General features: G+C 39.8%; 1 protein-coding gene across 1 annotated transcript; it reads right to left on the minus strand.

Moving 5' to 3' along the window:
• Positions 1 to 1233: 1233 nt before the first annotated feature.
• Positions 1234 to 11618, minus strand: ppp1r14aa (protein phosphatase 1, regulatory (inhibitor) subunit 14Aa). Its single transcript, XM_031738511.2, has 4 exons — positions 11217 to 11618; positions 8279 to 8359; positions 7814 to 7846; positions 1234 to 2482 (listed from the first exon to the last, which is right to left on the minus strand). Exons 1-4 carry the CDS (start codon positions 11391 to 11393, stop codon positions 2300 to 2302), a joined length of 474 nt encoding a protein of 157 aa, XP_031594371.1. The 5' UTR covers positions 11394 to 11618; the 3' UTR covers positions 1234 to 2299.
• Between the last annotated feature and the right edge of the window lie 4316 nt (positions 11619 to 15934).

Genomic DNA, 15934 nt, shown 5'->3' on the forward strand with positions numbered 1-15934 from the left:
GCCGAATACTTGCTGTGATGAATACGTTCCCACAAAGGTCAGTGGAAAAGCCAGGATGTTCGCCACACAAAAGACCCCTGCTGGGGCACCAGGTCACACGTTAGTGTATACATTAACGTCGTAACATATTTGCAGTGCCTCTATGAGTACAAATAAACACACATCCTACAGCTGAATGATCTTGTAACTTGTGCATTGATTAAAGGGATCTTTTATTTGTAGAGATTATTATTTCATCTCGCTTCACCTAGCTAGAGTTTGTATAGAATACTGCTGCAAGACTCCATACCAGAGCCTCCAGACATTCTCATGTCACACCTATGCTGATCTCACTGCGCTGGCTCCCCATTTAGATTCAATTCCAAGGTGTTCATCTTTAGGGCTCTGCATAACCCATCCACCTACCCAAGCAAACTTTTGCAGCCATGTCACCAGCAGGAGCCTGGGGTCTTCTGATCAGGGCTTTTTGTCCATCCCCAAATCGAGACTAAAAACCAAAGACAACATAATCATGGCACTCTCTCTTGGAAATGGTCTATGATCTATGAGATCACTGGACTCATCATTTTAAAATTGCAATTGCATTGCAAGTCACTTGGATGAGTGAAAAAAACGTTTCTCCCACTGGAAACGCTACGTCCAGATAAAAAGGACTTTTGTTATGTAGCGTTTGTGCAATGTGATACTGTAGCTATAGTCTTCTATCCTGCACCAATGGTTAAAGTTAACGACAACACTAACTGTACCTATTGTTAGCTGAGTATAAAGACTGGAAAAAGGAGTAAGTAGCCACCCTTACTCTCCCTGAAACTAAGTTTACTTTCAGAAGTATTAGTCCAAGGGTTTCTTCAAGTTCATGACTGCCTGTGTTTCCACAGTGGTCTATGTTTTTTTTGTTTGTTTGTTTCTTTGCACACTATCAACAAAAAAAAAAAATCATCCTCCTGTCAAAATGTTATTTATTGCAAGCCTCACCCCCATAGTTCCTCTACTTTTGAAATACTGCCCTTCAGTAGGGACTTTTTGGGGAGCACAAACTGCAAATTATATTTCCCCAAGCAGCTGATGAGCTTTAGTAGTCCTGGTTGAGGAATGTTGTGGCCTTTGACGAGAGCTGTTTTTTTACAGTTCATAATTCACCATTGAACTTATGTGTCCCACGTCCAGCTGTATATTAGACTGCACATCTCAGCGGATTAGTGCAACCTCCTCCTGAAAACAAACAATACATTATAACTGAACAAAATTATTTTATTAGAAATTTCTTCAGGAGACCTCTGTTATTTTGCACAACTACAATTTAGTGAATATATTGACATAACTCACAACATAGCAACACCAAAACTCAAACACAAAATGAATAACAATGAAATATTAAAAAGCTACAGCGGATAAGGAATGCAACAGGATTATTTCCAGTGTTACATCATACCAGTATATTAGATCCTTATCCTTTTTCTGTAATCATGACAATAAATAACCACTGGAATTTACCAGCTGTTAAATAAGTCACAGGTATGTGCATGTGATTGAGCGGTGTTATTTCTAAACTCATGTTCATGTGCTCTGTGACACAGTTCAGTTCACACAGTGATATTTGTTGACCTAGAAGCCACCCTTGGATGTCATTTCTAAATTTGCTGTCAATCCTGTTTTCCTTCATATACATTCATCAGTTACCACAACAGTTTCTGACACCAACTATATTTACGTAAGGAAAGTGACAAAGAGTACAAGTTGAGCGGTGTTTTGTTTTTTTTCCAGTCATGTAAAACTACATGTTTGGTTGTGTTTTAAGGAATAGTACGACATTAAGGGACATATAGAACTGGCTAGCCATAAAGACCAAAAACAGGAGGCAAAGCAAAGCTTCTTCTGTCTGAAAGTCACTCTCTCTCTCTCTCAACATGTAAATCTCCTTTTTGAATCAATGTGGCAAAATATTTCTTGGCTGGGAGCTGAAACCAGAGCTGTGAGCAAGTGAGCTTAGGTGGTGCCGCTGGGTCAACGTGGGCTTCAGAGTGAGCCAGGAACCCAGTGCATATTTTCTGCCTTTATGAATACTGTATTGTGTTTTACAATTGAGTGAGATACAGAAGGACTTCAGGAGAAATCTATATTTAATAATTTTGTTGTTGTTTTCAGGAATGTGTCTAATGCTTCACCGACTTTGCCTTCTGTAATCCAGGATGACTGACTTCATTTCACAATAGTATCTGTGTGTATGTCTGTGTGTGTGTGTGTGTGTGTGTGTGTGTGTGTGTGTGTGTGTGTGTGTGTGTGCATGATTATTGGGCCATCAGAGGGTCTGATTTTGCTCTTGGGTGTGGTGAAAGTGGTGGTGCTGCTGTGGGTTGTTGAAGTGATAAGGCTCATGGCGATAGTGGCCATGACAGATGACCGGATGCTCGATGCCTTCGCTCTGCAGCTCATCCTTCCTGTGAACTCCTTGTAGCTTCACCACCAGCTCTTTGATGAAGGTCTGAGGGTGAAGCAGAAATTCAGTCAGTTAAGAGATCTTTCACACTTAACAGCACAACCTCATCTCTAATCATTTCTGCCCATAATATACAAGATAAAGTATTTTTAAAAAGTATTCCATGACTCTGCCCACAAAACAAACAAAAAACTAAACAAAAATGGAATTCGAATCATAAATCATTTCAAGGTGTCTTCCTTCTCACACCCCAAGCGATGGCAGATGGCCCCGCCCCTCCCTCAGCCTGGTTCTGCTGGAGGTTTCTTCCTGTTAAAAGTAAGTTTTTCCTTTCCACTGTTGCCAAAGTGCTTGCTCATGGGGGGGTCATATGATTGTTTTTTTTCCTCTGTATATATTATTGTAGGGTCTACCTCACGAGGCCACTGTTGTTGTGATTTGGTGCTATATAAATAAAATTGAATTGAACTGAACTGAATTATATTGTGAATCTCTGCACTGCTTCCTGCTTTGCTGCCATGTTTTAGATTGTTCCCATTCCAACCACTTGCACATGTATTTTCAACAGGGCCCTTAAACTTGCAAAAAGAGAAAATATTAACTCCAGCATCAAACTGACTCAAATCAAAGAGCTAGTTCTCAGTGACAGTTTTTAGTTGATGAGTTCAAAGTATCCAAACCTGAAAAAGTTGCATCAGCTGAGGAGCACAACCACGAGCACGTGGATAGAACTGAATTGTACAAGTACTATATGAGGAGACTACCTTCCAAAAAGGCACACTGACTATATTTTATTCAAGTATGGATTTTATATTTTAAGGATTTCCAATATTTAGTATCCATGGTACATTTTCAAAACTCTATAATCAGTTATCAGTAGACACCAGTGAATCCACCTGAATCTAATGTTATATAAAGTAGATGCTGATCTGTAATTGGCACCAAATATGTTCACGTGTTTTTGCTTATGTTCTTGTCATCAACGCCTCAGCAGAATTCCTGTTCGAGTACGCCTTTTCTCAAACCTTGACGATGGGGTTAATCCTACCCACAGCCCTGCTTGACAATCATACACTCACACTCAGGCTTACTGCTGTTTATTTTGGTCTTTTTTTGTTTAAAATAAAAGACGACAGTAATAATACCTCCTTATGGCTCACTGACTGTGAAGCAACACTGGACAATAGTAGAAGTTAGAACATTATTTTATTTTCCATTGGCTCAAGTAGAAAGTAAAATGAAGTTACAATGAGCTCAATACAACTACATGTATGTACTGTGTAACAACTGCAACCTCTTCAGGAACTCAGTTTTGCCTTTGCCAGTTGTAGCCCTGATTAGATACACGAGATTGGTAATACATGAAAGATGGGAACTTTTTTTAATCAGATATTTAGGTTTTTTTTATAGATTTTATTTATAGGAGACCATAGTTGTGTTGGTTGCAACATACTTTATATGTGGAACCATCTGGAAGCATCTGAATCTACTATTACAACCCTGCAGGCCTTATCAGAGAATCAAAAAACAAACAACTTCTGATTAGATAATAATTAACTATTGTGAGGCACGAAGCAGAACCAGTACGTAGTGTTTAGTCATGTTTCCACACATTCTTTTTTAAGGGTATTCAGTGTTCATATGTCCATAGATGGAAGAATCCCTTGAAGAGCACCAGAATCCTGGGAGAATGACCTCAAGGCTGCAACGAGGGAGGTCCCCCGCCATATTGTGATGTGGTGTAAATGAGTAACTACTTAATCTGGAGTTAGATAAAAGTTTAAATGCTCAAAATAAGGTCTAGTCCATGCGTATAGAGGTTTAAACAGAGAGTCATCATCCTTTTTTTCTTTTTCTTTTTTTTGACAAAAACATAACTGAAATGCTGTTAAACCAATAAGGTGGTGATTTAACCATGTTGGAAAGTAAAAGCCTCTGACAGTTTTCACTTTTCTCTGTCTGCACATCTACAGAGTTCCCAAATATCTTCTCCCTGAAAGGCGTTTTCCAAATGATCCAGTGTCAGTGAACCAAAACTTCATGCGTATGTGGATGAAAGGTTAAATGCATAAAATTCCTACAGTTTAAAAGATTTTAGTGGGAAAAAAGGGGGAAATAAATTCCATCACAGCAGATATCTTTCTGAAAGTTCTACAGCTAAGTTTAAGGAAATTTTTCCTCCACTGTTATATTCTTCAGTCCTTTACATCAGGCCTCAAGGCCCAGTGTCCTGCAAATTTTAGATGTGTCCTTGATCATAAACAGCTGATTTAAATGGCTACATCACCTCCTCAACATGTCTTGATTCAGGTGTGTTGGCCCAGGGTGAGATCTAAAACTTGCAGGACACCGACACTCGAGGCCTGGAGTTCCCCACCCCTGCCATACACCAACACAATGCAGAGCTGCTACAGGAACTACCAACATAGGAGTCGATTATTGTTGTTAATAATTTTATATCTTCACTGCACACGACTCTGGATACTGTAGCTCATCTAAAAAAGAAAGCCTCAAACCAGAGGTACTTGACTCACCAGTATAATTCTTAAATGCGCACCTTAAAGCAGACAAAGGAAAGGAAATGGCGTCTCACTAATTTAGAGAATCATCCTTTAGCCTCAAAAAATAATTTGTTGCTTTTTTTTTCTTTTGTTTTAAAGCCCTCTGTAAAGCGAGAGTCACTTACTATTCATCATTGATTGATGAAAATAAGAACAAGACCAGGTTTCTCTTCAGCACCGTAGCCTGGCTGACAAAAACTCAAAGATCTGTTGAGTAAAGCCTGAGAAAACTAAATTTACTTCAGTAATAATTTTCTCCAAGCCATCAACGTGTCTTTTAGACCCCATTTCTACAAGACTGCATGAAGAAGTCCTGCCATTAATTGTTTCAATCTCTAATAATCAGCTATGTACCACAGGCCTTCAAGCTGGCTGTAGTTAAACCTTTACTTAAAAAGCCATCTCTAGACCCAGCTGTCTTAGCTAATTATAGGCCAATCTCCAACCTTCCTTTCATATCAAACATCCTTGAAAGAGTAGTTGTCAAACAGCTAACAGATCATCTGCAGAGGAATGGCTTATTTGAAGAGTTTCAGTCAGGTTTCAGAGCTCATCACAGCACAGAAACAGCTTTAGTGAAGGTTACAAATGATCTTCTTATGGCCTCTGACAGTGGACTCATCTCTGTGCTTGTCCTGCTAGACCTCAGTGCTGCGTTCGATACTGTTGACCATAATATCCTATTAGAGCGATTAGAACATGCTGTAGGTATTACAGGTACTGTGCTGCAGTGGTTTGTATCATATCTATCTAATAGACTCCAATTTGTGCATGTAAATGGAGAGTCCTCTTCACACTTCACACACAAAATCCTGCTCCTGACATACAAGGTCTTAATCAATAATCAAGCCCCATCTTATCTCAAATACTTCATATTGCCTTACTTCACATTATCACCCTAATACTCTAGTTTCTAGAGTATTTAAAAGCACAGTAGGAGGCAAAGCCTTCAGTTTTCAGGCCCCTCTGCTCCCTCTTCTATGGAACCAGCTCCCTTTCCTCTTCGATAAAGCATATAGTTCGGGCTGGATCAGGTGACCTTGAATCCTCCCTCAGTTAGGTCTAATAGGTCTAGTCTGCTGGGGTTGATTCTTTATTCTGTGTTTATTCACCACTCTGCATTTAATCATTAGTTGCTATAAATCTCTGGCTCTCTTCCACAGCGCGTCTTCCTCCTGTCTCCTCCTCCTCAGTCGCAGCAGATAACCGCCCCTCCCTAAGCCTGAATCTATCTGCGGTTTCTTCCTGTTAAACTGGAGTTTTTTTCTTTCCACTGTTGCCAAAGCACTTGGTCATAGGGGGTTATCTCATTGTTGAGGTTTTTCTGTATTATTGTAGGGTCTACGTTACAATATAAAGCACCTTGAGGCAACTGTTGTTGTGATTTGGAGATATATAAATAAAATTGAATTGTACGAAGCCCAGTTAGTAGCATGTGATCGTGATGCTTTTAATTTTATGTTTAACATTACATTTGGTTAAGCTTTTCGCTGCTTGAGCCCTAATAGTTTGTTGAGACATGCAATACCCAGATATATTGTGTTATGGTAACAGTCTAAGTGCAGGTGAAAAAAACAGCTGCCCCTGCCATGTATAAATACTCCCCGTCCACATCTGTTTACTATGAACCTTCATAAACATTCATCAGAAGTACTAAAATCTCTGTGTTAGCTGTTGCAGGTGTTTCATATTCATTCATTACCTTCATTCTTTGAACCTATTTTCAAACAATATTCATCTAGTCATATGTACACTGACTGTTGAATGTTGGTATGTGTGCTTGCTTCAGTCATCACCGGTGCAAATATAACATCCAAAACACTGACTATGTCGACTGTCCATTCACAGCTGTCCAGCATGGAAACTTTGACTGCTCACGTTTATTTAAGACAAACTTTGCAATCGATTTCTGCACAAACAGGAGTGTGGTTTTTGTAACTTCCACTGTTAGATGGATGCAGCCACCGTGAAACCATTAACTGAGTTACGGACTAACATTTTGAAGCCTCAACAGGATTTCAGCTGTCCCCATGTTAATCTTTGTCGATCTTGTCAGGCACAAAGGCATCCACTGACAAAAAAATACTCTGCTTCAACATCCATTTTTCTTTAAATGAGATCATCAGTGACTAAATGCTAACAACTGAGATCATTAACTCATTAGGAAAGTGTTTATTGAAGTCATACTGACAACTGAAAGCTTTACTTTTTAGGGCATGTAGTTCATGGTGAGGAGAGGATATAGAAGGGTAGAAAAGACTTCAACTGGTTCAGAACTCTGCTGCTTGCATTATCACCAGAACCCCCTCCTACCAGCACATCACCCCTGTTCTTCACAAACTTCACTGGCTCCCAGTGAAATTCCGGATAATATACAAACTTCTTCTGCTCACCTTCAAGGCCATTCATAACCTCGCACCCCCTTACCTTTCTGTTCTATTGTGTGTTTTTAGCTATTGTACAATGTCCTTGAGTGTCTTGAAAGGTGCTTTATAAATAAAATTCATTATTATTCTTATTATTAAAATTTTTTAGTGCTTGGATAAAGATGAATCCATTTAATCTAATCCATATCCAAAAAGTCTAATAAATTAAGTCTGAGTTAAAAAAACCAAAAGCGCAGCTCCTACACTGACCCTCCCTCTGTTTGTTTCAGAGAGCCTCATTGTTTCAATCACTGAACTGGAAAGAAAAAGAATCGTTGCTGAGGAATGTGGAAGGACTGCAGGATGAAAGACAGGTGCTGTAGCTTTAGTTTAGCTCGTGTGCATGTTTGCGTCAGTGCTTGTAAATGTAACTTTCAGTTTCAACTTACCTCTGTGCGGCTTCTGCACTTTTGAAGAAGTTCCTGTTAGAAAAAAAAGAACAGTGTTATAACAAACCTTAATTTCACACAACTGTATAAAAATAAAAATGAATGTATGTATGAAGATGATTTGACTTATCAAACTTATCGTTTGACTCCGTTTTGCTGATTTCTAACTCTACTATTTTCCATTATTATTGTTATGTGGACATATCTATAGCTAATGAGAACGTAGCGGCCTGTATAAAATTTAATTTGTAGATTTCTTTGTTCGTTGTTACATAAGGGGGTTTGTCTTGAAGAGTGTCTACGTCTACCTGCTCAATTTTGGACTTGTATACCAACCTCATTAATGCATCTTGTGTTTTTTAGCTTTATTTATTTGGTCAAAAATAAATAAAAAACAAAACAACCTGTCCATTCATCTCATGCAGAAGTTGAAAAGACAGCGATGAATGCAACAGGTGGTATTACCTGCAACTTTTTGACTCGCTCCTCTTCATTCGGAAGGTCGAGCAAATCATCAATGTTAACCTCCTCTGGCATGTCACCCTCCTGAGGCAACACATGCACATAGAAGTAATGAAAACACACATATGGAACGCTTCAGTGAATCATCGTAGAAGGCATGCACACATCACAGAAGAATGTGACAGATACATGCTACAATACAAGCCTGACTGCTCGTTACTGATTTTGTTATCAGTTGAAAAATCAAGTATCGGCCGTTTTCCTGCAGTTGGCACTCAGCTTTACATTTTTTGTTGGTCTGTTTCTTCCTTTAAGAAGCAACCTATGGTGTTGAAAAACTAGGCCAATACAGAGGTTTCAAAGACTGCTGTTCGTCCAGGTACCAACTGAAGCTGGGTTCAAAAGTTAGTCATTCCCCATAGAATCACATATTAATATGTCCAGCTTTATAGCTTTAAAAAGCATGTTTATAGCTTGGTACAAAGAACTGTTTCAACCTCTGTGGATAGTTTCCCCCTGCATAATTAGTTTGAATGAAATTCACCTGGATAGTAGAGTTTCGGGGGGTGGCCGCTTTGATTGCCAGGTGGCCAGAAATAGGCAGCTGGAGCTGGTTTAAATTTGCCTCAGATTAGACCTTATCTACTACTTTCAGTCATTAAACTGGATCTTTACTGTGTTTGTGTTGTTGGTGCCTTTTGAAGCAGGTACCAACTGATAACTTAAGACTTCGTCCTTTCAGTTGTCAGTGGATCCAAACTATGATCATGTGAACAAAACAAAACATAGTAACCACATCCATCAACCTGGCGATCACTACTGCAAACCAACCACCAGCTTTATCTCTGTGTAGTTACTACTACTACTACCTTCTTCATTCATAAGTTCTTTAAAGTATTCATTTCATTTTATCAGCACTCTTTATTAATTAGTACATTTTCATGTCTATCTTTAATCACCCTGACCTGCTGCACATCCTTTCCAGTTCAAGCTCTCTGCCAAGCCAGTGCAAGTCCTACTCTCCTTCAGTGTCCACCCTACATAAGCTCACTATAAGCCTTTTCTTTTACTTCGTCTGTCTTTGCTGTATGTCCAGCCTACCAGTACTCCAATCTACTTTCTTCATCTGTGTACTGATCTCAATTTTTCTGTGCCAGCTTCCTCCTTTGAATATTTTTGTGTACTTGCTCATTCCACTGCCGAGTCTCCCCGTCTTTCATTTGTCCAGACGATACAGCAAATACCTCAACACGCCAGCTGTACTTTCCCAGTTATCTGGTAACTCTTCCCTACCACCTAGAGCCCGTCTCAACTCTTCCCTGAACCCTGTTCAACAATTGTCTTCTTCAACTTCCACTATGTACTCTTTGTCTTTACTCGCTTTTTCTTCAACTGGCTAATAAAAACAATAAAAAGGAATATGCTGAGGGGAAAGAAATGTCAGGGAATCACCAAAGTCAATAGGATTCACTCCCTGGGAATCATAATTTTTGGAATACGAACAGCTGATAAATTAAAATAAAAGCTAACAGAAAGCCACCATTGGATGGTGACTTTTCTAATATGATGGTCTAAAACATCTTCATACACATCACAGCATTCAGAGAGTCCTCACGCCCTCTGGACTGAGCTACACAAAATGTTTCATCCCGGGATAAATTGGATCACACAAAACAACTTTTGCACAACTTTGCAGCAACATTCTTACCAGATGTCTGTTAGTCCGCACATACACAGTATGCATAGTTACAGGGGCTTTCTGAATACCCAAGTTCTAAAGGTAGGCTACCTTCATGCTGAGAAAAGTGATTCAGTCATGTGCAAATGTCCATTTTAACAGTCCTTAAGTTAAAAAGACTTCCTGAAACATTTAACCTAAATGTCCAAATAGGACTTTAAGCTTTAATAGTAGCTGGAATATTTATATTGAGCCTGCAAACATTAATTGCATTGTTTAGGCTGTGGGGACCGAATGTTAACAGTGTTCATGCAATAGGCTACAGTAAGAGTGGCGTGTTCTGTTTGAACAAACAGCCATTGTACAAGCTGAGTGAAGGGACAGTCCACCCACCCATGCACACCCGTGCACTGCACTGCCTTTGTGATCAGGCCCCTGACACTTATAGGACTGCAACTCTATGCACTGTAACAGCATCTCCTTTTTGTAGGCTTGTTTTATTTTTATTTTTTAAAATAATGAAATACTGTTCTTGAGTGTGACATGACCTTATGTTGCATAATCATACTTGGTTGAGTAAGGTTAGTTCACTGTAAAGGACCATTTTACAAAAACAAAGCAGTTTTTTTTAACGCATTTGTCTTACTCAGAATCTTCTGGGTGTGGCGATGATGAGAAAATGGGTACGTTTGCTCCTTTTTAATTGGAGAGATGACTTATCATTGTAACCATCTGAATTCGGTTGTTTTAAAATCAAACCAGACTTTCATTATAGCTCTTGAGTCCAAAAACAAGAAACTTTCCCTGCAACTCCTGTTGAGGGATTCTAACATCTTGTCAGCTGCTTGCCAGATGTAGTGTTTACCCCCTCCTGGGACATAAAACCAGCATTCTTCCTCCTACCCCCTCTTCCCTTCTCTCAGTTCCACACTGCCCATGTAAGGCAGAAAGCTCGAAGACAAATACAGATTTGTGAGAGGGGAACAGCAGCAGATCTCACATCTACAGGATGTTTGGCCTTGTAAGGACAACATAGTGCCCCACCCCTCATCCCCTAAACACCTCGTAAATCAACAGAGACCTGAAGATGAGTCTCAGGAAAGTGTCTTCACACAACATTCCTGTTCAAATATAACATTTTCCATTTCACATTTCAACTTCTTCTCTTTGTAATAACCTAACACAAAGCTTTTAAACTTGTTGGACACGCTGACAGTACTGTGCAGTATCATAAATTAGTTCACTTCTCTCAGAGACACCCACCTGCCCCGCGTACAGTCTATCCAGGCTCTCGTCGATCCACTTCTCTACGTCGAGGCGTCGCTGCAGCTCCTTCCTGTTGTACTTCACCGTAACTCGGGCATGTCTCTTCGGGATGCTACGACTGCGCTCTTCGTCGGCGTTTTCTTCGAGCGCTGCGTTTGTCCACTTGGCTGCCATCTCTGCTGTGGACTGGTCCGGCTGGTTTCTCGCCTTTTTGACGCGCACGGACGGGAGAGGAGCTGGGAGGCGACACAGCTCCCACTTTTTTTTTTTCCTTGTTCCTCTTGAGATGTTTATCTACAGGGTATCAACACAATTACTGCTGTTTAGATTTTACTGAAAGCACATTTTCTTAGCATGAATTCAGTTGTTATTATGCACGGGCACTTTTTAAGCGCCCTGAGCCGACTGCACTTGTGATTTGACGTTATAAATAAAACTGAATTGAATTAAATCTTTGGCTTCTCTGGAACATAGAGCAAGTCACTGAACCATTCAGATTGTAAAACCTTTAATAAAAACAAGAAAAGAATAAAGAAATACATGAAAATAAAAGACGACATATTTTCACTTTCTAATTACTCAGCTGTGCCTGGTTAACCGATTGCGTCACTTAAACTCATGATGTCACAGGCTCATCCTGTGTAAGCGTTCACGGGGGACACAGGGCATGCACACCTACCTACCACCACCTCAGGCACTTAGCGAGATCTCTGAAAGGAGTGGGTCCTTTCTCTTCAACAGCTGATCTTTTTACTAACGCTACGTTGCTCGCCGATGCATCCATCGGTGTGCATTTACATAGAATGTTAGATAGTAAGTGTTTACTATCTAACGCTCTGTGTGCTTGGAAAGTACACTTACATAAAAAGAGCATAGAAAAAAGTGCTGGAGTGAATGAGACAAGCTGCGTAAAGCTTTGAGTGCTCAGAGTAGAAAAGCCTGATAAAAGAAGCAGTCCATTTCATGATTTATGACATCACCAGTTTGCAAATTTAGAATACATTTTTTAAACTAAATTCATGTGTCACTTTCTATAGTCATTTGTTAACAACAACACACACCTTTCAGCTATTCATGCATTTTTGACACTGGCTTTTCTGGAGGGTTGTAATGTAGATGTGTCTGCCTCTAAAGCACTTTGAGTCAGCTTCTGTCGATCAAGTATCAATCCCATCACGCTAGTATTGATCCAATACCAATACTGGGCCGCCCATGTCTCATATAAATGTGAATTACATTTTTAAATTCATCACCATGCAGCACACGTACACACGGTGTTGTAATGTCAGTAAGCAGCACGGCAACTTCTCTCCTCTGATTATGCAGGCTTAATCTTAAGGGAATATTTTCTGACCTTTCTGTTTTAGTCACCCTTGATATTACAGTTAAGGTGTCTGTGATTTCTAAAAACCATCCCAAAGGAGGAATATAACATGCTTTGAAAGTACAGAAAGGTTTGAACATTAACATGAAATCTTGGCAGAATACGTGTTTCAAGTAAGGATTTGAAAATCTGACTAAATGGATCGAGTTTATCATTGACATGAGCAGGTGACACGTGCACATTTAATTGGGTTGTTCCTCCAAAAACAGGGGCAAAAGTCGCTGATGTTAGATCGAACTGTCAGCATGCAACACTCTCTCACGTCTACAATCAGGCAAACACAAAAGAGAACTGAAGACTTAATCATACTTAAGTGCACTTCACATGTACATGAGATAGATTAATGAATAATGTATGAGATATACTGGAGTACAATACAGTATACAATCATGTGCAAAAGAACATTTTCACAGGAAAATAAGCCCATATGTATACCCCATGGTTGTATGACCATCTTTAGCAATAACAATTTGAAGGGTTAGCTTTCTGCGTGAGTTTGTCAGCAGAGTGGCTGTGGCTCAGGAAGTAGAGGAGGTCATCTACTGGCTGGAGAGATGGTGGTTCAGTCCCTGGCTGCACCTTGCATGCTGATGAGGTGTGCAGGAGGGGTTGACATTATAATGGGTAATGAAGCTAGATGAGTTTAAAGAACTATGGTCGATCACCCAAAGCAACAGACAGTATACAAGACAGGTGAAGTGCAGGCGGGGTGGAGTGGGTGGAGACAAGTAACATGGGTGATTTGTGACGGAAGGTCAGCAGCGAAACTTACAAAGAAGGTTACAAGATAGTAGTGAAACCTGCTGCAATTTATGGTTTGGAAATGGTGGCGCTGACAAAAAGGCAGGAAGCCAAGCTGGTGGTGGCATGAAGATGTTAAGAGTTTCATCAGGAGGGACAAGATTAGAAATGACTATCTCAGAGGGACAGCTCAGGCTGAGCAGTTTGGAATCAAAGTTAGAGAGGAAAGGCTGAGATGATTTGGACATCTGCAGAGGGAGAGTGGATAAAGTGGACAAAGTTGAACATGGAGCTGTCAGGCAGGAAGAAAACAGAAAGAGCTCTGAGGAGGTTCATGGATGTAGGAAAAGCAGGACATGCAGAGGGTTGGTGTGACAGAAGAAGATGCTAAGAACAGGATGAAATGGAGACGGCTGTTGTGGCTCCTAATGGGATGAGCCATGAGAAGAAGAAGATTTGATTGAGGAGCACTGAGCTGCTACTTACCCTTTAAATTCTGTGGAAGCAGTAAGAGTGTACTTTGTTTAGGAATCTTCCCAATAACACATAGTAAACCTTTCTTTCTTACAACTGAATTAGCTTGTATACTCACTTTCCATTACCTTTCACAGCTTGACAAATGGGTTAAGGTTGGGTGGTTGTAGTGGTGATCTTATTCGCCACTCAATATTCTTGGTCTAGAAGCCATAAAAGAGGGAGTGTATTTCGCTGGACCCCCCAACCCTTAGGGAACATACCATCTGTCAGCCTCTCTCAGCCACACAAAGACATGGCAGCTGCAATCAAGCATCTCATATTTAGATTCATCAGACCAAGTTCAAATTTCTTCTGGTCAAATGTCCATGATTCTTTGTTCTCATCTTATTGGTGAACCTCATCAGTGGTTTGTTTTCTTTGAAAGCCTGATAAACACCTGATTCTGAGACACGTCTGTTATTCAAAGTCTGCACTGAGCTGAGCTCTGATCTGAGCTGCTGTAAACTGTTGATTTCTCAGGCTAGTGACTCCAATCCACTTTTGTTTAGTATCAAAGGGAATCACTGGCCTTCCTTTTCTGGAGAAGTTTCATCATAGCGTTTGGTGGTTATTATTGTATCTGCAACTGACACTTTAAAGACTGGATGGACTATAATTTCTCTTTACTCAGCTGAGCATTTCTAATATTGATTACTGCAGTAGTTGAATGAAGCTGCTTGCTGTATTTCAGCATAGCTGAATGTCTGATTAGAAGATAGAAATTAATTTATTTTTTGTTTTATTTTGCAGCTGTCTTAAGGAAGTTTATACTGTTTGGTAAAGACCCTACAACATTAGAGTAAGAACTCCAGCGATCATCTCCTACGAACAAACACATGGCAGCAATTAGGAGCAAGAACTCCCTTTTAACAGGGAGGAGCAGATATTTTCCACCAATTCAATTCAATTCAATTCAATTTTATTTATATAGCGCCAAATCACAACAACAGTTGCCTCAAGACGCTTTATATTGCACAGTAGATTGTACAATAATAGAAACGTTTCTCCCACCAAACGCTACGTCCAGATGAACAGATTCAACTTTTGGAGATTTACTTTCCTGGATGATTGAGAATGCATCAAGACCAAATAATAGATACATTTTAGGAGATTAGCAAATTAATATTTTGCATTAGTGGCATTTATAAATGCATTGGGAGAGAAATGAGGGGTGAAGAGGAGGCATTCAGTGCATCATGGAAAGTTGGCCAGCAGCCTGAGTCTGTCAGCATAGTTACTGGAAGGGGCGCTAACTGTAAGCTTTATCAAACCAAGTTTTAGAAAAGGTTTCTGTCTCCTTAATCTAAACTGGGAGCTGATTCCACATGAGAGGGTCCTGAAGGCTTAAAGCTGCCTCTCATTATGATTTTAGTTATTTTCTCATTCCAGATATATTTACACCAGTAACATGCAGAATGGAATGAAGATGCATTTTTCATCAAGAAAAACCATGGAGAAATCTATAATATTAATGAAAAAACAAACATGTGATACAGTTTCCTCACGCTTTTTAGATAGCTGTAAAAACACCATCCTACATATTGTCTTTTAACTATGTCACAGTATTTATACATAAAGTCTGTCCTGCAGCTTTCGTGGTTAGTACTTTCAGTCTCTCTTTAACATAACAATCCAGCAGTGTTTTGAGCTACCCTATTATTTCTTTACGTTTTGCTTCCAAGGAGCCAGAATCACTTGTATCGTAATTGCTGCCTTTAGTTACTTTCTTACAAAAACACCTCATTTGTTCTGATTTCTTTAGTTGAATCTATGAAAAATGCCAAACAGAACATAGTTTGACAGGTATAAAATAGCATCGACAAGTTCATTCCTAAAGAGCTATGAGCTGAAAACTTGGTGTATCTCAGCAAAGTGTGCAGTGTGCTCCTGGAAAAAAATCTGAGGAAGCAGAAAAATTGGAGGGCAAAATACGCCTAATAAACTGAACAGCATCTGTTCAGTTCACAGAAGCCTCAGCAGGAATGGTCTCAGTGGTAGGCTGGCTGCTAAGAAGCCATGCTTAAGGAAGCGAAACAGGAAGAAAGGTCTGAGGTCAACCAAAGTACACAAGAAC

This window comes from Oreochromis aureus, linkage group 10 (genome assembly GCF_013358895.1).
Source record: "Oreochromis aureus strain Israel breed Guangdong linkage group 10, ZZ_aureus, whole genome shotgun sequence".
Classification (NCBI taxonomy): domain Eukaryota; kingdom Metazoa; phylum Chordata; class Actinopteri; order Cichliformes; family Cichlidae; genus Oreochromis; species Oreochromis aureus.